Here is a 26131-nt window from a genome sequence, read left to right as displayed (position 1 = left end):
GGCAGCAACTGATGGCTTACATGGTTGTCTAGACTGAGTTCCTGGTTCTGTCTTCAGCCTGGTAAAGCCTCAGACATTGAAGGTATCTGAAGTATGAAGCAGTGGATGGGAATGATCTCGCTTTCTCTCTCTCTCTCTCCCTCCCTCCCTCTCTCTCTCTCTCTCTCTCATACATTGAATAAATAATCTCTAAATAGCTTTCTAGAAAAGTCAAATTTAAAAGATTAACACCAGTAAGGTGTTTGGCACAATGATTAAAGCACACTTGGAATGCTCCCATCCTGAAACTCAGGGCCTGCGTTCTAGTCCTGGCTTACTTCTGATTCCATTTTCCTACTAACATGCCCTATGGGAGGCATAAGGAGTTGATTTAAGTAGTTGGATCCCTGCCACACATGTAGAATACTCAGATTGAGTTCCTGGCTCCTGGCTTCAGCCTGACCCAGCCCCAGCTGTTGTGGGCATTTCTTTAGTCAATCAGCAGTTAGAGGTTCTCTGTCTCTTTTTGAACCTGTCTCTCTGTATTTCAAATAAATCAAATTTTAAAAAGTAAATCAACAAAAGATTTAAAAGATTAAGAGAATTAAACACATAAGCTCAATTTGTTTATTATATGCATCACAGATGGATTAATCTGATTATATTAAATGTTATGAATTGTTTACTCTTTATTTCTGTGTTTATCTACTGTAGTTCAGCATTGTACTCTGTGGACCACTGGCTACCTGCCCAGCACATTCTGGGTATCACTGCACTGGGGGACATGTCCTGGGAGTAGCAATTTTCCAAATTGCTATGTTTAAATTAGAAACAAACTTACAGATAGTATAGAAAATTTGCACAGAAAGACTAAAGTAGCTTGGTCCAAATTAGAAGGAATTAGGTGTGAAATTAACAATAAAAGCCAGGTTCTGTGTGAAATTCACATTTTCACATCCAGGTTTAGACGAGCAGTCTTATTTTGGCACTTTCCAGTTCAGCATGATAGCCTTAACTTGAACGACTTAATGGCCCAGGAAAAAAGTCAACAATGTCCTTACAAAATTAAATAACAGATCCAGAAACTGGAAGAGTGAGTGAGATAGGTAGAATAATGCCCATGTAAATAGGAGAGAAATTCAAAACTTCACAGAAATATGGAATTAAGAAATAATTTTATGTTAGTGCAAAAATTTTTGGAAATCCATGCAGTTTCTTTATAATATATACTATGTACTTTTAAAAAAATGTGTTACACACCTTATTATTTATTTATTTAATTTGAGAGACAAAAAGAATGAGACAGAGAGAGCACCCATTTTCTGGCTCATCTTCCAAATGCCTGCCATAACCAGGACTAGGCCAGGCCAAAGCTGTGCGCCCAGAACTCAACCCAGGTCTCTCACATGAGCAGCATGTTACTTAAACTACCACCTGCTGTCTCCTAAGATCTCAATTACAGGAAAGCTGGAATCAGAAACCAGAGTCAGGACTCAAATCCAGAAACTCCAATACGAGATGCAGCCTCCCAACCAGAGTCTTAGCCAACACTCACCCCTCCAACAACCTTTAGAAGGTTCCTCTTCCATAGCAATGGTAAAGTAGCTAAGTTCTTTTCTTATTTTTTTCTAAATGTATTTATTTGAGAGACAGACAGACAGAATCTTCCTATTGACTAGTTCATTCCCCAAATGCCTACATGATAGCAGTGTTGGACCTGGCTGAAGTCAGTAGAAGGGAACTCAGTTCAGGTCTCCCACAGGAAAGGCAGAATCCAATTCTTTAGACATCACCTGTTGTCTCCCAGGGTTTGCTTTAACAGGTTAGATTCAGGAGCTAGAGGTGGCTATGGAATCCCGGCACTCGCAGGTAAGATGCAGGCATCTTAACTGCTAAACCAAACATCTACCAACCCCCTCCATTTTCTTTACATATTTTAAAATAAACTTTCTAGAAAGGAATTCATAAACATTCATTAGTTTTATTCTGGTGATTAAAAGTTTCTGAGATTCTACCAGCTTCAATAAAACCATCAGCACTATGGCAGGAAAAATGTGTTATTTTCTGAAAAAATAACAGTAACCAGTAGTTCTCAGCCAAGGACAATTTTGCCTTCTACCTTGAACCCTTCCCAAGGAACTTCTGGCAGTGCTGGGACACGATTTTGGTTGTCACAATTAGGGGATGACGGGTGCCACAGGCATCTACTGGGTAGGGACCAGGGATGCTACTAAACACTCTACAATGAACCACAAAGAATTAACCAACTCAGAATGTCATTGTGCCAAGGCTAATTATGAAAGCCTGTTTCAATCCATTATGCAGAACTCCATAGTTCTTCTTTACATCTAAAATGACACAAAAATCAGCCTCAACTAGCTACAATTTCCTTCTGTACTCATTTTGGCTTTTTAAATACTTCAGGGTGGGGAGATCTTCAGTCTTTTGAACACACGTATTCTTGTAGAGAAAAGTTTGGCCTCTCAACACGTGGCAATGGAAACAGAAAGAATGCACATTAATTGAATCCACAGTTAAGCAATAAAACTCATTTTTCCTATTAGTTGTGACCTTTCTCAGTGGCCACATCATCCCAAGGGAGAAAGTCTAGCACACATTTTCATCATTCTATTGTTAAAATAACTGTTAAAAATCATCAGGATCATAAAAAATGGCACTGGCCTTTTAACCAGCCTTAGTTATGCCTGGCTTACCCCTCTGGTCTAAGTCTTCTGACTTCAGGTTACCATGAGCCGTACAGCACAGAACTGGATCTTACTATTACCAGTACCTGAACCTTTGGTACCCACATCCCTCACATCCTGTCCCCGACCTACCTTTGCAGTCCTCTCCCTTCATTCTAAGAACTCCACCTCGGTCCCTGGGTTCCTGTCACAAGGAACTCACGTGCTTCTGAATGCATAGTAAGTGCCTCCGCCAAGGCTTCACTCCGTCAGCTGCAGCTGCCACAAAGTGCCCACCTGAAGGACACTCAGACTTTACCTTTAGGGTCTCTCTGCTGCCCACCTCCTCCCTCTTCAACCTTTCCTCACTCCTTCCAGACGCTGTCTTCTGGTCTTTCCATCCCCTCCATTCCAGGCTCAGCTAAGCTGCTGGTTATTACTCAGCTGGACGAGGGGCTCAGTGGCTCTTTTCTTGGTAGTGGTAAGGGGTCTTCTTCAAGCCATTCTCCTACACAGATGCCCACATATGCTGTTTCAAATCCAAGTCTTATCATTTCTATCACATACTTGAACTTTATCAATGACAGACGGTGCTGTCTCCTCCTCCTCCTCCTCCTCCTCCTAGCTGAAGTACAAAGCAGGTAGCTACTGTCAAGCCATCTCCAGACCACTTGGGTCAGGGTCCCCAGAAACAGGAAGTAGAACAGGAATCTCATTTTCAGAATTGAAAATAACTAGGCCGGCGCCGCGGCTCACTAGGCTAATCCTCCACCTTGCGGCGCCGGCACACTGGGTTCTAGTCCCGGTCGGGGCGCTGGATTCTGTCCCGGATGCCCCTCTTCCAGGCCAGCTCTCTGTTATGGCCAGGGAGTGCAGTGGAGGATGGCCCAAGTGCTTGGGCCCTGCACCCCATGGGAGACCAGGATAAGTACCTGGCTTCAGCCATCGGATCAGCGCGGTGCGCCGGCCGCAGCGCACCAGCCGCAGCGGCCATTGGAGGGTGAACCAACGGCAAAGGAAGACCTTTCTCTCTGTCTCTCTCTGTCCACTCTGTCCAAAAAAAAAAAGAAAGGAAGGAAGGAAGGAAGGAAGGAAGGAAGGAAGGAAGGAAGGAAGAAAATAACTAGCCTACAATAAAATTAAGACATCTTAGCATATGCAGTTATTCCCTGGTATTCATAGGGGTTTGGATGCAGGACCCTCAGAAACTCTCCAAAACCCATGAATATTCAAGTCCCTTATATAAAATTACATAGTGTTTGTATATACGTATGTACCTTCTCCCATCTACTTGAAGTCATCTCCTGATATTTACAATATTGTATAATATTTAAGGAATAGTGACAAGCAAAAAAAAAAGTCTGTACATGTTTACTGCAAATGCAAGTGTTGTTGTTTTTTCAAATATTTTCAGTCCACAGTTGACTGGATCATCTGTGTGGACATACAGGACTTACTGTAATGGCTCTCTTAGGCCTGGTCTCAGTTCACTACTTCATCCTCTTTTTCTGCTTCTCCCATGCTCACTGCCTCCACGGCAGAAAAGCTGCACTTAGGATCCCTCCAAATATGGCCACAGGATCTCATCCTGTGAGTTGACGTATGCTCTTCCCTACTTTTTTAAGATTTATTTTATTTTTATTTGAAAGGCAGAGTTAGAGAAGAGATAGAAAGATCTTCCATCTGCTGATTCACTCCTCAAATGGCCACAAGGGTTAGGGTGGGGCCCAGTCAAAGCCAGGAGCCAGGAGCTCCCTCTGGGTCCCCAGTGTGGGTGCAGGGGCCCAAGCACTTGGACCACCCTCCCCTACTTTCCCAGATGCTTGGCAGGGACCTGGATTAGAAGTGGAGCAGCTGGGAAATGAACCACTGCCCACATGGGATGCCAGCATTGCTTGGTCCCTTCTTGAGAAGCCCAGATCTCATCCATTCCCTTCATCTCCACCACTCCATCAGGAAAACAGGTCACCCAGGCCTTCTGTCCTTGCCTGACCAACTCCTCCTTCCATATTCAGCTCCGAGTCATAGCCTCTAGGAACCTGTCCTTGAAACCACCCACTCAGGGTGTGCTCCTGGGGACTTTCTCCATGTGCACTGTGAATTTCCTGGTCTTACACAGTACTTTTTACATTCAGCAGGTATTTAATAAATGTTAAATTTCACTGGGAATAACGAGTAAGCACCATCATACATTTATTTTCTACAAATCATAGTAACAGTACCAAGAAAATGACTTTCATTGTCCCTCCTGTCTCCTCTTGACATACAGGCCAGACCCATTCATTTTCACTTCCCAAAAACCAAAGCTTTCCTAGAGAAAGTCAGGAAGTCCATTTTTAATAGCATACCTGTTCTTTCCAAAAATCTACTTGGGTCTCCCAAACTACTGTTTTTCCCTTGCCTTTTTCTTTTTGGATAAGCATGTAAACAGACATATTTACCTACATTAAACCAAACTTGGAGTCTTTGAAATCAGACCATGCCACATGGCATAGGGAAACACAGCACACAGGTTTGCTATTCTTTGCTACTTCCGGGCCACCTGATAGAGTACCACTACCCCCTGGACTGGGTCAATAAGCCTCAAATTACCCCAGCCCAATACAATTTTTTTAATGAACCACTTTTCAGACACTGTTCTCCAGAAACATATGGAAGTACAAACAGGATAAACATAAAATCTGACCAGCCATTCTAGGGCTTAACTTGTGTCCTTAAGAGTTCATTTAAAACAAGCTTTTATTACTCTTCAAGGCTGTGACTACCATGAATCCTGCAGGCAATTTTGCTTATTTTTGGCTAATGGGAATTTTATAGCCAAACCATTTCCTCAATCCCAAGAGAGTGAATCAGACCCATGAGCTGAGTTCCTAAAGAGCAGTGTGTGGCCCCTCACCACAACATTCTTTTCATAGCTTTTTTTTGTTTCATTTGCCAATTAGGAATTCATGATCAAAATGAAATAATCAACAATAGAAAAGAAATGGCAGAAAGTCATTTTGCTTAATTTTTGATAACTGTATGAATAAAACCCAAATAAACAAATGTGTATATTGAATCATCTGCAAATTCAGCTTGCTTTGTGTATGAGGAACCAAAGATCCCCATGTTACTTACTTAGAATTGTAATCTTTGTGTTTATTGGAGATGAGAAAGTGATGAAATTGTGGCTTATACTCTCAAAACTTTATAGTATTATAATCCACACAATATCTGGCATTGTTATTAAGATAATAAATAAGTTTATGAATCACAAACTGGGCCTCTCTTCAATAAAATATGCTTTTGAACTTTTAATATAATTAATACAATAAAAGAAATATGCAACGCATTAAGGGATAAAAATGCTTGCAACAATCTTTTTTATATGAGCCACATCACCCACAGTTCTTGCAAGTGTTCTTCACTTATCATAAACACTTCTAAATATGGGAGTGCCTTGTCCTCTGGGCTGCTTCACATTGCAATGATGATTCCACCCTCAGCACCACTGCTATTCAACAGCCAAAGGAGAAATAAGGAGGTGGCACTCACACCAAGCCAAAATGGAGAACATAGAAAATTGCATCACACCAGGAGAGCCTATCCGGTGAAGTCAGCAGCTTGGTTTTCTAGTATGAACAGGAAGTATCACCAAAGGCCATTTTCAAACACAGGTTCCCAAAAATCATTATGAGAACTACTACATGAATAGTCCTCCAATCGAATAAAGGGACATAAGAGAAAATGTCAACTGTTGTATAATTGTTATAAGTGAGACATTGCACTTGAAGATTCCCCATAGGGGTCAATTTTATTATCATAAAAGGCACCATAGGACAAACATTATTTTATCCCTGGTTTTTTTAAAACAAGGAAACCAAGTTTCAGAAAATGGACATTACTTTGTCCAGTTACACAGCTGGTCTCTGTCTCACTCCCAAATCCACGTTCCACTCACTACTTGGGTTCTGCGAGGCACATAGAAGGAGCTCAGAAAGCCAAAGCTGTAATAGGAAAAATGGTGTCCCTGGGGAAGACGACTTGCTGCTGTCTCTCAGTGATGTTCCAGTGCCGACTGAAAGCCACCATTATAAAGTAAAATGCAGGTTTTGTGACTGGAGTGGCAGGAGCTGATTTCTGTGGATTTATGTTCAAACTCAGTTCTAAATGCCTTAACATTTGGCCACCAATCATCCAAAGCCTTGGGCCTTGTGACATTAGGAAGCAACAAATAATGATGGCTCAAAGGCTCAAATTCAAGCATCTAAGGTTTGATTCATGCGTTTTTCAAAATGGGTTTCACAGTTTAGGGTGCACGGTAGCAGCCTAAGGAAAATAATTTATTTAAAGGCACCAACCAACCAACTACTTCATAGCTGGCCCAAAGTAATATCAAAGACATCAGTGAATACCTCTTTGGTGAGCATAAAGAAGTGAGTTGAATTAGCGAGCACACATGTGAAATACCATCTGTGTGACTCTTGTACAGCCCTGCGTGATTTTTATATTTGGTTGGTTAAAGTGGGTGTTCACTGAGGGAAATAAATGTCAGAAATATTCTACCATATCCAGTTTTCTTTTTATACTTTATCTTGAAATCATTTTAGATTTTAAAAAGTTGCTAACAAGTATACAAGGTGGCTTCACCCAACCAACCTCCACTTGTATTAACATGCTGTATTACTACAGCACAACATCAAAACCAGGAAATTGATGTTGGTGCAATCATGTGGACTTTACCAGTTTTACACACACTCATTTGTGTCTGTCTGTGCATAGTTCTGTGTGGTTTTATCACATCAATTCCTATAATCAATCAATAAGCTATCAATCACTACCAGGCGCCCTCCAGCAGCTCATTGATAGCTACATACACTCTACTTCATGTCTTCCTCCCTAAGGCCTGCCAAGCACTGTTTAGTTCCAAGTGCACAATTTTGTTACTCAAGAATGTTACATTAAAAAAAATCATACAGGATATTGCCTATTGAGATTGGCTCTTTTCTCCCTGAACAATGTTTTGAGTTCTATGGAAGTTGTTTCCTCGATCAGCAGATTGTTCTTTTTGAGTGCTGAGCAGTCTTCCCTGGTTTGAATTACCAGTCTGTTGTACCACTCAGCCACTGAAGCGCATCTGGGTTCTTCCCAGTTTTTTGCTTGTTAACAATACCGCCTTTAAGAACATTTGTATACAGGAGTTCATATGGACACAAGTTTTCATTTGACCAGGATAAATGTTCGAGGACAGTTACTGGGTCATACAGTATGCACAGTTAAGAAACTGCCATACTGATTTCCAGAATGTCTGAACCATGTGACATTTTCACCAGCATTTCCTGTTTTTTGTTTTGTTTTGTTTTGCCATTTTGATAGGTGAGCAGTGATATGTCATTGTGCTTTTTTTGTTTGTTTTTTTGACAGGCAGAGTGGACAGTGAGATAGACAGAGAGGTAGGTCTTCCTTTTCCGTTGGTTCACCCCGCAATGGCTGCTGCAGCCGGTGCACCGCGCTGATCCGAAGCCGGGAGCCAGGTGCTTCTCCTGGTCTCCCATGCGGGTGCAGGGCCCAAGCACTTGGGCCATCCTCCACTGCATTCCCTGGCCACAGCAGAGAGCTGGCCTGGAAGAGGGGCAACCGGGACAGAATCCGGCACCCCAACCAGCACTAGAACCCGGTGTACCCGCGCCACAGGCAGAGGATTAGCCTAGTGAGCCGCAGCGCCGGCCCCATTGTGCTTTTATTAGCATTTCCCTGAGGACTAATGATGTTGACTATATTTCATGTGCTTAATTCCCATCTGTATGTATATAACCACATAGGACAATGAAGGTCTCTTCATTTCTTCTATTTTCTAATTAGACTTTTTGTCTCTTCACAAAGTCTCCCGCAGAGCAAACATCCATTATATTGATGAGGTCCAAGTTTTCAATTTTTCCTTTTTGTAGTCAGTGTTTTCTGAGGTAACGTGTGAAAACCTTTCTCCTAAACATATTCTCAAACACTTTTTCTACCAATTTTATAGTTTTTACATGTTATATTTAAGTCGGTGACTAATTTGGACTTACCTGTTGTGTGATCTGTCAGGTGGTCAGTTTTATTTCCTGTCTACAGTATCTAATTGCTCCAGCACCATGTCATGAAAAGGCAAGCCTTCTTCCATTAAATTAGTTTGCCACCTATGTTAAAAACCAACTGAGTACATTTCTGTGAGTCTATTTCTTGTTTCCCCATTCTGATTCTAGATGTGTCTACCCCCTACCAGTACCACACTGCCTCTCTTACTGCAGCTATATTCTAAGTCTTGAAGTGGAATAGCCTGATTCCTCCCACTTCATTCTTGTTTTTCAAAAGTTTTTCTGCTAGATACTGCCCTTTCATACCTGAGAGTACTGTAAAGAGTTCTGGAACAATATGGAATTAACAGATAAATTTATTTTGGTGCAAAAACAATTTTGAAATCCAAGGATGGTCTCTTCACAATACACACTTCCCGAGATCTTAATTTTTAGAATAAGCTTGTCCATGGCTACAAAACACCCCTGTTGGGCTGACCTCTTTTATACCCTCTTAAAAATTACTAATGCAGAAAAATTAGGCTTGATCCACACATCATTAAGGAGCCTCCCATGTTGCAAGATGAGCCTATATGTCTTTGTCAAGAACTGTACTTCTGGGAAGTGAATGCCAGAGAGCAACGCAGGGACTAGGGCATTGCCAAGAGCCCTGGAAAAAATTCATATTCCTACAATCCATCCTTTTCTGCTTATCTACCTGAGCTCTTTTATGAAGTTTGAGCTGAGCCTCATTGGATTGGGATCATTTCAGAACCGTGTGGTCAGTCTAAAAGGTATCTGATCAAACCACTCAACATATTGCATAATCTTTTAGAAGTCTATATATATGACCCCCCACCCTGATCCCATGACATGAAAAGTCCTTTTGTATTTGGAACATGGGTTGAAGTGGGTGCTTAGCTTAGGAGTGAAGATGCCCACATGCCAAATTGGAGTGCCTGCGTGCAGTTCTAGGCTCTAGACCCTGACTCCGGCTTCCTGCCAATGCAGCCTCTGGGAGGTAACAGTGATGGTTCAGTAGCTGGGTTCCTGTCCCTCACAGGGGAGACCTGGCACTTGGCTGTAGCTCTAGTCTAACCCCAGCCATTGCAGGCATTTGGAGAGTGAATCAGTCATAAGAATACTGTGTTTTCTTTCTCCCTCCCTCCCTCCCTCCCTCCTTCTCTCTCTCTCTTCCCCTCCCAACAGGTTTTTTCTTTTTCTTTTTCTTTCTTTCTTTTTCTTTTTTTTTTTTTTTTTTTTTACAAAAAGAAGAGCAGACATTTGCTGTAGCGGTTACGCTGTTGCTTGGGATGCCCATATCTCATATCAGAGTCCCTAGGTTCAAATCCTGGCTCCACTTCTGATCCAGCTTCCTGCTAGTGGCTGCTATGGGAGGCAACACATGACAACTAAAGTAATTACATCCCTGCCACTCAGCCTCAGCCTCAGTTATTGAAGGCATCTGGAAAGTGAACCAGTGGATGGAAGACTGATCTCTGTCTCTCTCCCTCTCTCTTTCTCTCTCTTTCTCCCTTCAAAATAAAGAAGGGAAGGGAAGACATAATCATGAGTAGATAAGAACATTATAAAGAAAAACTCAGTCTAAAACAGAACAAAACTGGTAAATATGTCAACTTGTAGGCTGCAAAGGAGGCTGCCAATCATCTAGCAAGAACAGCAGTCACTGACTTGGGCAATCACATGGGAGAGGAATGAGAAGAAACCTCCAAACAAGGAGCCCACACCGCATCCAAGCCAGAGCTGTGGGAGGTGCACACGGTGAGCCCCCTGTGCTTCCTGAATCCGAGTGTAACCCCTGATTTCTGGGTTTTCGCTTGTCAACAAAGACTTACCTTTTTAAGATCTGTTTCTTTTGTCAGTGATGTTTGTTGAAATGAAGAGAAACATCTGTCATGCAGTCAGCGGTGTGTTGCTAAAATTTAACCACTAACTCTCCTCAAGGAGAGTCTTGATTTTGTAGTATGTTCTGATTTCCAAGGTATAAGCACTCCCCCCACATTTCAAGCTATCAATATGATGTCACTGCACAGGGCTGAGAACATAAGTACTTCTTAACACAACTGCATACGGGACTGCTTGTTTTAATATTAAATGTTATTGGCTTTAATAGTAAATGCTGTAGTTATGCTTTCACTTTCCTAACAAGAGATCATTAATATCTGCCTAGGGCTTATGGTATTTTATTGGCATCAGTGGTCATACTATTTATTCCATACATCTAGCTATAAAATTATTAAAGAATGAAAATAGTCACCTTCTTAGCTCTGACTTTGCATAGTATCCTCCTGCTCCTAAACATGCTGTACACAAACACATAATTTAAGGAGCTGAATATTCATCTCAATGGCTTCCAAGACTGATGAACGCCAGACCCTAGTTAAGAATACAGAGGCCAGGCAGACCCCACTCAAACATCCACCCATGGAGGAGGAATTCATAAACAAATGTGATATATGTGTACAATGGACTAATATTCAGCCTTGTAAACAAGGAAATTATGATACATGGCTACGACATGGATGACCCTTAAAGACATCGTACAAAGTGAAATAAGCCAGACAACAAAAGAAAAACGTTGTATGACTCCACTTACAGAAATATCTTGAAATCATTTTAGATTTCAAGATAGGCAAATTTGTAGAGGAAAAAAGTAGAATAGAGGTTACCATAAGTTACAGGGAGAAGAAATTGGGTAGTTAATGTTTCAGCATGGTGCAGAGTTCTAGTTTAGTATGAAAGTAGACAGAAGGAATAGTGACAATTGTCAATAGTGACAATTCAACAATGTGAGTACATTTAATGCCACTGAACTCTACACTTAAAATGGTCGTAATGGTCAATTTTATTTTATGTATTTTTTATCATACTGTGAAAAGAATACAGATGCCTGGGCCCAGTCATTGGAGATTATGGTTCACTTGGTGTAGGGTAGGACTCAGGCATTTGTGTATTTTATAAGTAGCCCTGGAAATTCTGAGACACAAGTGGGTTTGGCATCTTCTAATCTAGTCCAGCCCCTGCATTTTACAGAACAGGAAACCAAGGTTCCAAAAGAAGTGGCTCGGCCAAGGTCAAGTAACTGGAAGTGGCAGGGTCTGGAATGAGTCCACATCTAATTCCAACTCCTGTCCCCTTTTCACTTCATGATTCAAATAACTGAGACTCTTTATGACCATGGGACACAGAATTGTCCCTGAAAATATTACCCTGGCCTTGTGCAGCCTTGCCTCTAGAGGTTTGGAGTTGTCAATCTTGCTGCCACAGACCCCAGAACACAACACAACAAAAATTCTACGTGAGCTTCAGAGAAGGTTCAGACGTTCCTGGGATTCAGAGCACTGCTTCCTGTGTTTAACACCAGCCAGTCAATGCACAAGCATGTTTGCAGATAAACATCTTCAGCCCTTTAACCACCAAGCTACTGGAAACACAACAAGCTGGATCCGGTGTAATAGGCTCAGACTGAGTGAAGGAGGCACCCAAGTTCATGAACATACCAATGCACTTGGTTCACCTTCATTATCATATCTGCCATGGTAAACACCAGCCTCTGTGGCAGACAGATTTCTAAGGCAAATAGACATGAGCTCTGAAACCAGGTTCCTGTCCAAAAGGGAATCTGGTACATTTAATCCGTAAAACCAGAGTGGGTGGGGTGGGTGGGCAGGAAAGGTGTCAAATTCAGAAGAGACTGCGAGAGTATTCTCTGATCACAGCCCAGCAAGGACGCTTATCCTTGCAGCATGATGATCATTTATATTACTCAGCTACACAAACGAATGAAAGTCTACCATTTTCATTGAAATGCGTGCAACTGGAGGACATCCTATTGAGTGAAATAGGCCGGACACAGAAAGACAAATACCACATGTTCTCCCTTATATGTGGGAGCTAAAATTAAAAAAATAAATAAATAAATAAGAGAGAGAGAGAGAAAAAGAAAGAAAAAAGAAATGTTTGTGTATATAAGCATTGCACCAAGTATAGTTTTTGTAAAACTTTGTTTTATATGCTTGTCAAACCAATGGTTAAGAATGTTATACTACTATAGTTTTAATGACTGGTACTTACTTTAAAATTTACTGTATTTGGGTGAAACAGTCATTTTTCCATTCAATTACTGTTCATTGCTGTTGTCTGAATTCTCACTAAACTAGGGTCTGTTTGCTTTTTACTTGTTAAACTTCTTATTTGGTGAAGTATTGAGCTTTTTACTGTAATGTAATTTTAAGATATGTTATCTCAAAAACTAAAAAAAAGAGGAAAAAGGGTAGAAGGGATGGGGCGAGAAAGAGGAGAAGGGAGGGGAAGGCGGGGGGAATATCAATATGCTCTTACAACTGCATCTATAAATCACATTGAATCTGTTATAAGCTAATTAAAAAGAAAAAAATAAATAAAATAGTAAGTAAGGGCTGTATGCCATGCCTCTGTCACATACACAGAAACTGCTAGCAGTTTCAGAGCGGCCAAACTGAAGAAGCAAACAGAGACCCTAGACGTGGGGGCAGGTTTCTGAGGATGCACCCCAACTTTCCACCCAGAACACCAGCTTTAGAAGGGGAATCCCGAGCCTCAGACGAGACCCTGGCTATGGTAACCCCTGGATTGCCTTTATTTTTAATGTTTTGTTTTGTTTTTTAAAAGATTTGTTTATTTAATTATTGGAAAGGCAGAGTTAGAGACATTGAGAGAGAAAAAGAGAGCAAGCGAGATCTCCCATCTGCTGATTCACTCCCCAAATGGCCACGATGGCCAGAGCTGTGCCAGGCTGAAGTTGGGAGCCAGGAGCCTCTTCTGGGTCTCTGACATGGGCACAGAGGCCCACACACTTGGGCCATCTTCCACTGCTTTCCCAGGCACATTAGCAGGGAGCTAGATGGAAAGTGGAGCAGTCAGAACTAGAATCAGTGCCTACATGGGATGCCGGCACTACAGGCAGTGGCTTTATCTGCCACGCCACAGCACTGGCCCCTGGATTACTGGATTGCAAGACCCAGCTAGGTCATGCCCAGGCTCCTAACCTATGGAAACTGAGATGGTAAATGAGTGTTACTTTAGGCCTCAAAGTTGGTAATAACCTTTTTTGAATCCATAGAAGATTAAGGCACTAGGATCCAGGAGCAGAAAACAGCTCCTCTGGGCTGACAGCCACTAAAGAGAAAACCCAGGTTCTCGGAAGGCTGTCAGGCACTTTGCACAGGAGACAATGGGGAGAACCGAGCCACCACTCTCCTCCGCCACAGTGAGGAACCCTCTCACCTTGGCCTACCTTAGAAAGCAAAACTCAAGTGCACCATAGGTCAACAGCAGGTTTTGGAAATCTAATCCCCTAACTTTAAGGCAACCACAAATTTTCTACTTAAACTGCCTTCTAAAACCCTACAAAATCATTTTTTATAAAAAGGCCCATAAAAAAATGGGTTAGGACAAATCTGTCGGGGAAAGCTGATCTCTGTTTTAAGTTTCCTTACCAGTTTTAACAACAAAAACATATTTTTGTGAAGTATCATTTTAATGTCCATTTAAAAAATTCATTTTTATTTAAATGCCAAAATAGCCTGGTTTATATTATGGGTAACCAATCTATGAATGAAAACATTTTATACATCTTTTTTCAGTTAGAGAAAAAGCGAGAAGAAAAGGAAATCCCTCTTGTTTTTTGTTTTCTTTTCTTGTCTTTAAAAACGTATTAACAGTCCCTACTCAAATTTCTGGAACTGGGTAGATAAAATTAGTTATACTGCATAGGTTAAAATACACATGCGAGTGTTCCAGAATGGGATGACTGCCATCAAGAAGTTCTCATAAACACGGCATTGTGGTCAACATAATAATGGCATGGGAAGTGAGCGCTTCAAGGGCAGGGATAGAGCGCACAGCCCCAAGATGTTCTAAGCGATAGAGTGTCAGCATTAACATAGCCAGCTATGAAGCTAGTAAAACTCATCTCAAAGAAACACACGTGATGGCACACATGTGCACACGCACGCACATACACACACACACACAGTACACAGAGCCTGGCTCTGGAAAAATCCCCAAGAATCTAGTACCTAGACTGTCACCAGGAAAAGGTAACGACACAGTTGGAGTCAAGAGTAGAAGAGGGGCCGGCGCTGCAGCTCACTAGGCTAATCCTCCACCTAGCGGCACCAGCACACCGGGTTCTAGTCCCGGTCGGGGTGCCGGATTCTGTCCCGGTTGCCCCTCTTCCAGGCCAGCTCTCTGCTGTGGCCAGGGAATGCAGTGGAGGATGGCCCAAGTGCTTGGGCCCTGCACCCCATGGGAGACCAGGAAAAGCACCTGGCTCCTGCCTTCGGATCAGTGCGGTGCGCCAGCCGCGGCGGCCATTGGGGGGTGAACCAACAGCAAAAGGAAGACCTTTCTCTCTGTCCCTCTCTCTCACTGTCCACTCTGCCTGTCAAAAAAAAAAAAAAAAAAGAGTAGAAGAGAACCTTAACCTGTACTATGGCGCTTTTGTCTACTTTAATAGATAGTGCATTCTATTAAAAATGTGTCTTGAACCCCAGCACAGACTCACAACTGAGTAAAGTGCACCTGCCATGCTGGGACACTGCTGCAATAATAAACAACTGTGGCTCCTGCAGAGGAACACGCCAAGGGGCTTCTGAAACACACCATCAGTAAGCACAGCCACTGCGCCCCAGCCACAGCCTGTCCTCGGTCACCTCCACAAAGCACTCTGCCTACATTCTTCCTTTGAAATCATTAGTCCACCCAGGCCGTGACGGGCCCTGGAGTGATGGGGCAGCAAAGGAGAGGGCTACAGAGAGGAAAGGCAGAGCACGCAGGCGTCTGTCTGTCTCTCCTCCCGCCCCTTTGTCTTTGGAGTCCTCATACAACTCCTTCCTTTAACCTCATAGGCGATGCGATGGCAAGAAGAATGAGACATCTGAGACTTCATCTCAGGCTCTCCCAGCTGCAGTGAGATCTCTTAGAAGTTTTTCCATCTGTTAAACTACAATAGAAAAAGCCACCACCTCAGGGCTGAACATCTATGAACACGTCAGCCTGAGCTTTGTCTTTTCTTCCAAAAGATTCTCCAAAACTCATTTACAATATAGTTTGAGTACCTCAGAGACCTTTAACCTAAAGGCAGGTCATCCTTGTTTGGGGTGTGAAACCTGGGGCAAGCTGCATCCTGGATGATTATAAATAACAACCACCAGAAATCCCATCACGTTGAAAAGAAAGGAAACCAGAGGTTGAAGAAAGAACCATTCTTTTGTTTGGGCAACAGACAACGCACAGTTGTGACTGTCAGAGAGGTTTGGTTAAGATCAAACAACCATCTGGCACATGGAGAACTCAACCTTTCCATCTTCAAAAGTTTGAACAATAGAACAATTCACTCTGTCAATACAGACAGTGCGATTACTTTGCTTCAGATTTTCTTTAAATGTCTGTACCCATGTTTGGTACATGGCCGGCTCCCTCTAAAACAGCCACATGGCCAATATTCCGAAAGACATGATCATCTGCATTTCACTCTTGAAGCAGCACAGAGATAAGATGCCTTGTTCATGACCTTCTCTTGTGCAAAAGGAAACCTATGCTTAATACTGCAAGACCTACTGCATGATTCATAGTCTTCTCTTAACTTTAGTTGGTAAATGGTCTACTTCAGTGAACCCAATTCCCTGAAGATTCCCCACACATTTTGCTTTCTAATTGTTATTTATCAGAATCTACAATAGTTGACCAAATTGTGGGAATAGGAGATGGAGAAGGAAAAGGGGTGGGAGAGTACGTGGGAAGGTGGGTACAGTGGGAGGAATCACCATGTTCCTAAAGTTGTAATTATGAAATGTATGAAGTTTGTATTCCTTAAATAAAAGGTTTCTAGAAAAAAAAAAAGAAAATCAGTGTGTAAATATTTCTATTTTGCCTATTTTCATCTTATGGAACATCATAGGGTATTTTTAAACCAAATATAAAGTTACACTACTAAAAAAATGTAACTCATAGGATCACAACCCATAGAAAAACATATCAAAGCAAAGAGAAATCAAAGACCAAAGAAAGAGTATGGAAAATAAAACCTACACAACAAATGAAAGACTAGTTTCTTCTATCTTTCATCAGAGTATTGTGGACAATATTTCATGTTTTATATGAGGAAAAAGGATGCAATTTGACCTATAAATGTTTGAAACACACCTTATTCATTTATGATACACTAATAACAAACACATATTCAAATAACAAATACATTATTGTTCATGAAAGAACAGAAATTAAAGGGTGACTTTCAGTCCAAGTTAATACAGAAAAGCTGCCAAAACCATCTGTTTGACTCCCAATGATCTCATTTGTTTTCATCAAACAATATTGAGTTTTTTCAAATTAGATTAATCTTCTGCCCGGTTACTAGGCTATTTGGATAGGAATTTATAACCATTATTAGCATAAAAATAATCTCAAAATGACGCTGAAAACACTTGCTTGAGAGGAATTGGTTATAATGTACTTTTCCTTTTAAAGAACATTCTGACTTGATGAAAATGGAGAATAATTTGGTGAGCAGCACCATCCCACGCACACCTGGAGCATGGAGTGGTAACTGCTGAAGGGATGAATGAACGGAAGCCATGAGCCAGCTGATTGAACCAGACGAGAGCAGAGATCTATGTACACACTCACAAAACACTTCCAAGAGTATTTTTGGAAATGAGAATTTTCATGTTTGTGTCCTCAAGAAGATCTACCTTTCTACTTCCTCTTCAAGAGCCACATCTCTGTCAGTGGAATATAAACAGATGCCTAAACAGGATTCCGTGGGTTTTCTGCCTGACCTCTTGGCCCTTCCACAATCAACAAATGAAAACTTAGGACAGATACCTTTGAATTCAGTAGGTCTGGGAGGAAGCCCCGTAGCTGGCACTGTGACAAGTCCCCAGGTGATCGAGTGACAGGTGCCATCTAAGCGCTCATGCCTTTGTGTGTCCCATGACCTTCACCTACAGGCCCTCCCCAGGAGGACCTGGATGTCCTGTGCTTCATCTTTGGGTCATGAACGTCTTGGCAACTGAAGGATCTAACATCTGTGGGCCTTCCACCTTCTTACATATTAAAAAAAAAAAAAAAAAGTACAGGGGCCGGCGCTGTGGCACAGCAGGTGCCCTGGCCTGAAGCGCCAGCATCCCATATGGGTGCCAGTTCTAGTCTCGGCTGCTCCTCTTCCAATCCAGCTCTCTGCTATGGCCTGGGAAAGCAGTAGAAGATGGCTCAAGTCCCTGGGTCCCTGCACCCATGTGGGAGACCCAGAAGAAGCTCCTGGCTCCTGGCTTCGGATCAGCACAGCTCCGGCCATTGCAGCCATCTGGGGAGTGAACCAGTGGATGGAAGACCTCTCTCTCTGCCTCTACCTCTCTCTGTAACTCTGTTTTTCAAATAAATAAATCTTTAAAAAAAAAAAAGTAGAAATTACCCCATGGGGTGGTCATTTTGCCAAACGGGCACATTACCAACCCTCCAAGTGTCACTGCTTTTTCATCCATAAGACGGGACAGTGACAGCGCCTCCCCAACTATGACAGCACTTCCAAAACTGGAAAGTGGAATTTAAACATAAGCTTATTTTGGTGCAGGGAGTTTTGAAATCCGCATATACAAGATGTCTTCAAAAGGCCCATGGAAAATGAGTATTGTGAAGAAAAACTACACATGGATTCTCATGCCAAAATAAAAGTCTAGTTCAATTCCATTTTTTCACCAACGTCTTACAGTTCCCTCGTTTGCTGTAAGCATTCAGAGTGCGGCTCTGAGTAGGCCTGACTGCAAGTCCTACCTGCTGCTGTCTGGATGAAGAGCATGACCGCCTTGGTGGCTACTATAAGTGGGCAAGGCCCAGGAGGCTTCATTTTAACAGCTGATTCTGTGGTCTATTACTTTCTAAAAATATTTATTTATTTATTTGAAAGGCAGAATGGAGAAGAGAAAATGAAAGATCTTTCACCCTCTGATTTATTCCCCAAGTGGCCACAAGTCAGAAGTCCAGAACTCTATCCAGATCTCCCACATGAGTGGCAGGGGACCAAGTACTTGGGCCACCCTCTGCTGCTTTCCCAGGCACATCAGCAGTGAGCTGGATCAGAAGTGGAGAAGCAGGGGTCGAACCAGCCCTCTGATATGGGATGCTGGTGTCACAAGTGGTGGCTTAACCCACTGCACCCCAAGGCCAGCCAGTCCACTTCATGTTAAGAAACACTGCATTCTCAAGACTCCCCCAAGCAAAAGGAAAGACAAACAAGAAGCTAAACCTCAAGGGTCACTTTCACTATTGCCTCATCCAGTTAGCAGAAGTCCAGCTCTCCCTCTCATGTGCTGGCTGAAAGGTTCTGCCAGAGCATGGGAGAGCCTGATACACTGCCACTCTGCCAAGGTGGGTCCCTCTTTGCACACATCCACAAGAAGCTGGACCCACTGTCTGGCGAGCAGCTTTCAACACTGTTTGAGAAGAAGGTTAAGAAGTGCACATCCCATCGCAGAGTACCTGGATTCAGTGCCTGGCTCTGGCTTCTGATTCCAGGCTTCCCGGTACTGTAGGCTCTGGAGGCAATGATGGCTCCAATAACTGGGTTCCTGCCACCCAGGCGGGAGACTTGAATTGAGTTCCCTGATTCAGCCTCAGCTGTTGGAGGCATTTAGAGAATGAACATGATAGGAGATTGATTCTCTCTCGCACGTGCTCACTCGCTCTCCCTCTCTCAAATAATTTTTTAAAAATTCAAAGGCAGTATTTCTGAATATCATTGCCTTTTAAATACAGAATTCAATCTTCAGTGATCCTGCTACGTTAATTAATCTGAAAAATAAGAGCTTCCATTTCTTTGCTAAAAAAAAAAAACTCATTGCATATGATACGTTAAATATCATTATATAATAATCATTTCCCAATCTGATTAAACTTTTTGACTCTAAGACAACTTTACCTTGATTTCTAAAATAAAGTATTATCATCACACTTCTGCATTAATATGATTCCTCACTGAATTAACTCTCAGAGCAAGAACAGTCAAAACCCCAGTGTCAGCACATAGGTGACTGCTGGGGGAGTCTTATCAGAAATGCAGCAGGTGCTTCTCTCATGTCTGCTCCACACTAATGATCCATTGCTGCGGATCTGTGCAAATAAAGGACACACAAGGCTAAGGCAAGGCCAGCTGCAGAGAGGTCTCCGTTAGCACTAGGATCTGCTCTGCACTCACTCACTGCCCCAGTGCCTCTCTTGAGACTTTCCAGTTGTTATTCCCATACTGTCGTTATCACCCAACGCTCTTTGTGTTCAGCTTCTTGTGTTCATGATGATCCAAGGCTAACACCCAGGGCACAACCAAAATGCCCAGCAATTTGGTCACAAATGGCCAATGAAGATTGGGACTTTCCCACAACAGAATCTTACATACTGCTCAAAGGACAACATACCCAAATAAATGGAGCTGTTGTACCCTAATGTTACGTGGGGAGGGGGAACTAGCAATGATACTCTATGAGTAGTAAGATAGCAACCATGCAACCACTCTTATACAGGAATAAAATGCAGAAGGAACTACACCAAGTATTAACAACTGTCACTTCTGGGTGGCGAGATGAGTGATTTTTCTGCTCTTCTACTATTAGACTACTAGACTATTTTTCAAGACTTCTACTACTAGACTACTTCTACTATTTTCAAAGACTTCTACTACTAGATATTTTTCAAAGTTTCTCCAATGAGCATAAATTACTACTCTAATCAGAAAAACGTAAATGAATCAAAACACTAGGAGTGTGCAGTACTAAGAATGAATACAACAGACAGGCACTGTATTGTAGCGTAGAAAGACAGAAAACAAAAGGCTCATCTTTGACATCCACTCCTGGAACCCTGAAAAGTCAGATTGTTCATGTCTTTCCCACATGCAGGCCCCCACCACAGGAAAGGATTTTTTTTTTTTTTTTTTTTGACAGGCAGAGTGGACAGTGAGAGAGAGAGACAGAGAGAAAGGTCTTCCTTTTGCCGTTGGTTCACCCTCCAATGGCTGCTGCACTGGTGCGCTGATGGCAGGAGCCAGTTACTCATCCTGGTCTCCCATGGGGTGCAGAGCCCAAGCACTTGGGCCATCCTCCACTGCACTCCCTGGCCACAGCAGAGAGCTGGCCTGGAAGAGGGGCAACCGGGACAGAATCCGGTGCCCCGACCGGGACTAGAACCCGGTGTGCCGGCGCCGCAAGGCCGGGGATTAGCCTAGTGAGCTGCAGCACCGGCCAAGGAAAGGATTCTTGACCTCCCCTAAAATACTTCCCAGTCACCCTCAGAAGGAGGGCCCTGGGAAGCCAGGCTGTGGCACAGCAGGTTAAGCCACCACCCGCAATGTTGGCATCCCATATAAGGGTCTCCTCCAGAGTTGCGGCTGCTCCACTCCCAATCCAGCTCCCTGCTATTGCATCTGGGAAAGCACTGGAGGATGGGCCAAGTGCTTGGGCCCCTGTACCCATGCGGGAGACTTGGATGGAGTTCTGAACTCCAGCAAAAATGGCCCAAGTAGTTGGGCCTATACCATCCATGTGGGAGATCTATATGGTGTTCCAGGATCCTGGCTTCAGCCTGGCCCAGACCTGGCCATTGCAGCAATTTGGAGAGTGAACCAGTGGATGGAAGATCTCTCTCTCCCTCTCTCTTTCTCTGTCTTTCCTTTTCTCTCTCTCTCTCTCTCTAATTCTCCCTTTCAAAATAAATAAACCTTTTTAAAAAAAAAAAAGATTCTATTTTGAACTAGTCACATTTTCTGAGATTCTGAGCACACATGAAATTTTGGGGAACCATCTGTTACCCACTGTGACTTGGCATCAAGGCTGTAGAGCCCATAGCCTGTACCCCATACCTAAACCGTCTCCGGGACACACCCATGCTGTGACAGACCATTCGTACATACCCTGTAGCATGTCAAAGCGTGAGCCAGCTCCTGTCTTCACAGAGCTGATGACCTACTAAATACAATGCAGCAAGAAACAGGGAAACACCCAGGGGAGTCTCCCTGTGAAGTTTTGTGTGCCACAGAAACGGAAAAGCGACAGTAATGACTGAGAACTCAAGGACCTTGAAGACAGGATGGGGGGAATGCCCTCAGCCAAGGCCAGGAGAGACCAGACTGGAGCAGTGTGTTCAAGACAGGGAGTGTGTACCGGGGGACAATGGGAAACCAGGTTTGTAAGAACATTTTAGAGACACTTCAAAGACAAGTAGAAGAACTGAATCTTAAAGAAAAAAATGGACGACAATGATACAATCCAAGCTGAACGACTGCTTGGGAAGAAGTGAGCAGGGCAAAGGTGGAGTCTGGAGAGAATGAGTGCTAGAAGCGGACAGGATTACGGTCGTGTGCGTGGGTCCCAACGGGCACAGGCATTGCGTCTGCACCGTCTCCAAGACATCTCAACAATCGGCCTCACACAATAAACCCAATACACTCATGCTTGCCATGCTCTCATCGTTCCACCAAGGGGGGGTCCCCTGCCTCCCCCTACACACACACACACACACACATACACCCCAGCTCCCCTCCCAAAACCCAGCTGCACCCAAGCTCGGAGCTGAGGGATGAGAAAGGCAAAAGAAAGAGAAATAAAAATGCGTGCAGCAGCAGTCGGCGGGGGCGGCAGCCAGGACCCAGCTCACCTTTGCAGCGCTCACAGCAGGTGCCCCTCTGCTTGATGGCCAGGGCACAGTCTCGCGACAGCACTGGGCACTTCTCTCTCTTACACGTCACCTCCTTGTTCTAGGCGGAAAGAGACAAGAGACAGACTTCAAACAGGATCCCCAGAGTCCTGACACACAGCTGAGGCTTGCCTAGCTGCCCTCTCCCTATCTTGCCTTCCTCTTGCCAAGAAAACCCCGTGGTTGCAAAAAGCCTTTTGCTCTCCCTGGGACAGAAATATCCATCTGGGAACAGGGGACGTTTTGAGATTAGAGGCAGATGAGAGGGAATGAAAAGTGGCTTCTTCACAAGCCAGCTTGGCCTCGATAACCCAATGCCGAGCAAGAGGCTTTCTCCCGCTCTGTTCTAAGGTTTCTTTTCAGTACACACTACAGAAATGATAATATTTGTGTAAATCATATTTTGCCCATTGGGCTACCTGGGCCAGGACTGCATCGTGAGAACAAAAATATTTTCGCACGGCCGTCCAACAATCCTTAATAGTAGAGTGCATTAAAATGCAGCAATCTGAAGTTCCAACTCAAATAATGACAAGGTTGAGTATTGAATCGGCTCAGTAAGAGAAAAAATAATATTCGGCATGCCAAGCAGAGACACAGTCGCCAGTGTTTTACAGCCATGGGACAGCTGCGTTATATTAGCAGTTATGCTAATGAAAGCGTGGTGAGCATTTTCATCGTGGGCCTTATCCTGAGAATTCAGCTGCTAGAATGTCCTAGAGAAGATGCAAACACGACGTACGTGCCTGCTCTTGCATGGGTCATCTGCACATGACCCCAAATCACCATGTCACAAAACTTCAACAAGATTGCAGCTTGCACAAGGGCTTACTACATGCTAGGCTTTTGTTCTTATTAAAATTCCACGTGATAAATAACATCGTTATCCTCATCTTACAAATAAAAAAGCTACTGTTCAGGGAAGGCGGCTGACTTTTCCAAGGCTACACAGTTTGGCAGTGGCAGAGGTGAGATTTGAGTTGGAGTCTCAAATGTGCACACACCCATGTGCTGCCACCTTCGCGGGCTGACTTGGGGGCAGGTTGCAGAGGAGCAACTGAGCAGTTCTGCTTACCCTGACATGAACCTTGGAGTGGGAAAAATCCTACCTCAGCCCCAACAATGACCTTGAGAAGAGTCACAAGTGCACCCGGTAGCATCAGTGCCATGATACTCAGGATGGTCTCGTTCCAGAAACACATTAGATGTGTGCACAGGTGCATGCCAGTGATTGTGTGTGCATGTACACGTGCGTTGGGGGCTGTGAGGCCATGCCAAGCCCATACACCAAAGCCCCAAGGCAGTTCACAGATAAAACTGGGCACAGACTCATCACTTTCTGTGTTGTTTTGAAATTCCCAGTAATGCCAGACAACCCTCCCCATACAAGACATTCCTAGGACTCAACGCTAAAATAAACCCACTGTCATCCCTCTTTTTTCAAATTTCTGAGAATCTCAGAACCCTACCCCCTCCAATTACCCCTTCACAAGCCCCCCAGAGTAAGTCACGTGGGGCCCTTGGGAGGGCTGGGTCTATTTCTGCATCCGTCTTATTTCCTGGCCCCTGTGGCTTTGCAAGGCCAACTGAGAGACTGGAATAGCAAGGACACCATGCCCAGCATAAACCTTGAGACCGTGCCAGGTCCTGCCCAGCTGCCACCCAGAGAGAGGACATTGATCTGCGGCTGCATGTACCCAACCCCAGAAGCTCCGTGCATGTTTTGTTTTTCATTTACTGCTCATGCATGTGGGATGGGGGAAGAGGTTGACCTGAGTGATCCAGTCTCTTCCCCCCTCCCTCTCTCCTTCCCTGCCTCCCTTCATTTCTGTCTGTCTATGTGCCTGTCTGCCTGCCTGCTTGCCTGTTATGTGGCAAGTGATCTCATGGGGTTAACCTCATTTTCTCCTTCAAATCCTGTGAGACAGGATTTGCATCCTTAACTGCAAATTAGAGCCCCCATGGGGTTCTCAGCAGGACTGGTGCTGCCTCCTGCCCCCTGAAGCTCAAGTCTCAGGGACCGAAGGACCAGGCAAAGGACCAGGCGTCAGTGTGTTTTCAAGCTCCCATGTAATTCCACCCAGGGTTGAAACTCACTATTAGTAAGGAGTGTTCCCACCCCCACCCCCCCCACCCCCCCAGTGAGGCCAAGATGGGTTAAGGAGCTGTCCACAGTCCCCTTGTGAATGGCAGCAGTAAAATGTGAACCGGGGTATTTGGGTTCTAAGTTTTCCAAAGCTCCTTCCCTATCTCCCTCTCCTTCATAATGACAGGGGCGTCAAGGCTACCTATAACCCACAACTCCTTTTATTTTTAGAACTTTTCTTAAATTTCAAACGTAATACAAGGGGACTTCAAAAAGTTCCTAAAGAATGAAAGTAAAACATCAATTTTGGTGGCACAGGCACTATGGTGCAGCTGGTTAAGTTATTGCTTAGTACAAGTGCACCCCTTATCGAAGTGCGAGTTCAAGTCCCAGCTGCACCACTTCGGATCCAGCTTCCTGCTAACGTATTCTGGGAGGCAGTGGATGACAGCCCAAATTCTTGGGCATCTTTCATCCACATGGGAGACCTAGATGGAGTTTCTGGCTCTTGCCTTTAGCCTGGCCCCACCCTGGCTCTTGTGGACACCTGGGGAGTAAATCAGTGGACAGAAAAATCTATGTCTCTCTGTCTCTGTCTCTATCACTCTGTTTTTCAAGTAGACAAAAATAAACATTTTTAAAAGGATAAATTTTGGTGCAATTTTAAAATCCATGCATACTTTTTTCATAATATGCATTCTCCATGAACTTTTTAAGACCCCTCATTTCCATGGATTTCAAAAGAAGTTTTGCACCCAAATAACTTCTTTCTGAAGTTTTTCCATGAACTTTCTGAGGTCTGCTCCTATTTTCAAATCCATCAACAACAACCACCGGGTACATCTGCAGCGTGGTGTTGCTAACGGTGGCTTCTCTTTGCAAAGCGTGACTCCGACTCCCCCACCCCAGGATGACTGAATTTCTTCACGCACAGAGCTTCTGCTCTCAGCAGACCTGTCCGCCCCAGCACCTCCTCCCTGCAGGGAAGGGGAGCTTGAAGCTCTCACAGCAGCCACAGGGGTGTGAAGACACCACTTGGGATCTGATCAAGAGGAAGGCTAACACTCTCAAACATAGGAACTCTTTGCTAAATTAGAAACCTGGGAGCCAGTCAAAATCCATAACAGGATCCCAAGATTCATAATAAATAGCTTGTAATTACCGTCCAGCACAAAACTTATTCCAACCAGATGGTTTCTAGATTCACATCTGGAATTTTTTTCAGAGAGAGAGCGAGCAAACCTAAATCTTGGCTATAGGCTTAGGGGGATTTTCCCCCTTCTGATTATACTTGGAGCTTCTACCAAGGTCACACTGGTGTGGGACCACCATATCTATTCACTTTCCTGGTATCTGGTTGACATGGACATGGACTACACACAGAGAATCCCAGGCCCCCCCAAGAAAGAAAGAAAACCTCCAGAGAACCACCCATGAGAGTCTGGTTCCTCTGCTTCCTTATAACGGGTTCCAGCAGCTACAGAGTAACCTGAAGCACAGGTTAATTAAGACCCTCACTTTGCTTTCCTGGATTTTGCCAAGAGACAGACACACTCGTCCTGGGACCAGGGGCTCTGGTGAGGTCATATAGGCAAAGCCAC

The 26131-nt window shown here is 43.8% G+C and overlaps 1 protein-coding gene across 5 annotated transcripts in view; it reads right to left on the bottom strand.

Annotated features, from left to right (window-relative positions):
* Window positions 1–26131, bottom strand: part of BMPER (BMP binding endothelial regulator) — a 279909-nt gene that overhangs the window by 222403 nt on the left and 31375 nt on the right. For all 5 annotated transcript variants that reach the window (XR_016222615.1, XM_002713750.6, XM_051853278.3 and 2 more), the window contains exon 3: window positions 22406–22505. Coding sequence is in view for 3 of the 5 variants with exons in the window: in XM_002713750.6 (XP_002713796.2) it covers window positions 22406–22505 (100 nt within the window). In the remaining 2 variants the exon portion in view is untranslated. The remainder of the gene's footprint in view (window positions 1–22405; window positions 22506–26131) is intronic.

Source organism: Oryctolagus cuniculus, chromosome 16, assembly GCF_051225735.1.
Source record: "Oryctolagus cuniculus isolate XC-2025 breed Fujian yellow rabbit chromosome 16, ASM5122573v1, whole genome shotgun sequence".
NCBI lineage: Eukaryota > Metazoa > Chordata > Mammalia > Lagomorpha > Leporidae > Oryctolagus > Oryctolagus cuniculus.
The sequence above is the reverse complement of the archived record's forward strand: the minus strand, read 5'-3'. Positions and strand labels throughout refer to the sequence as shown.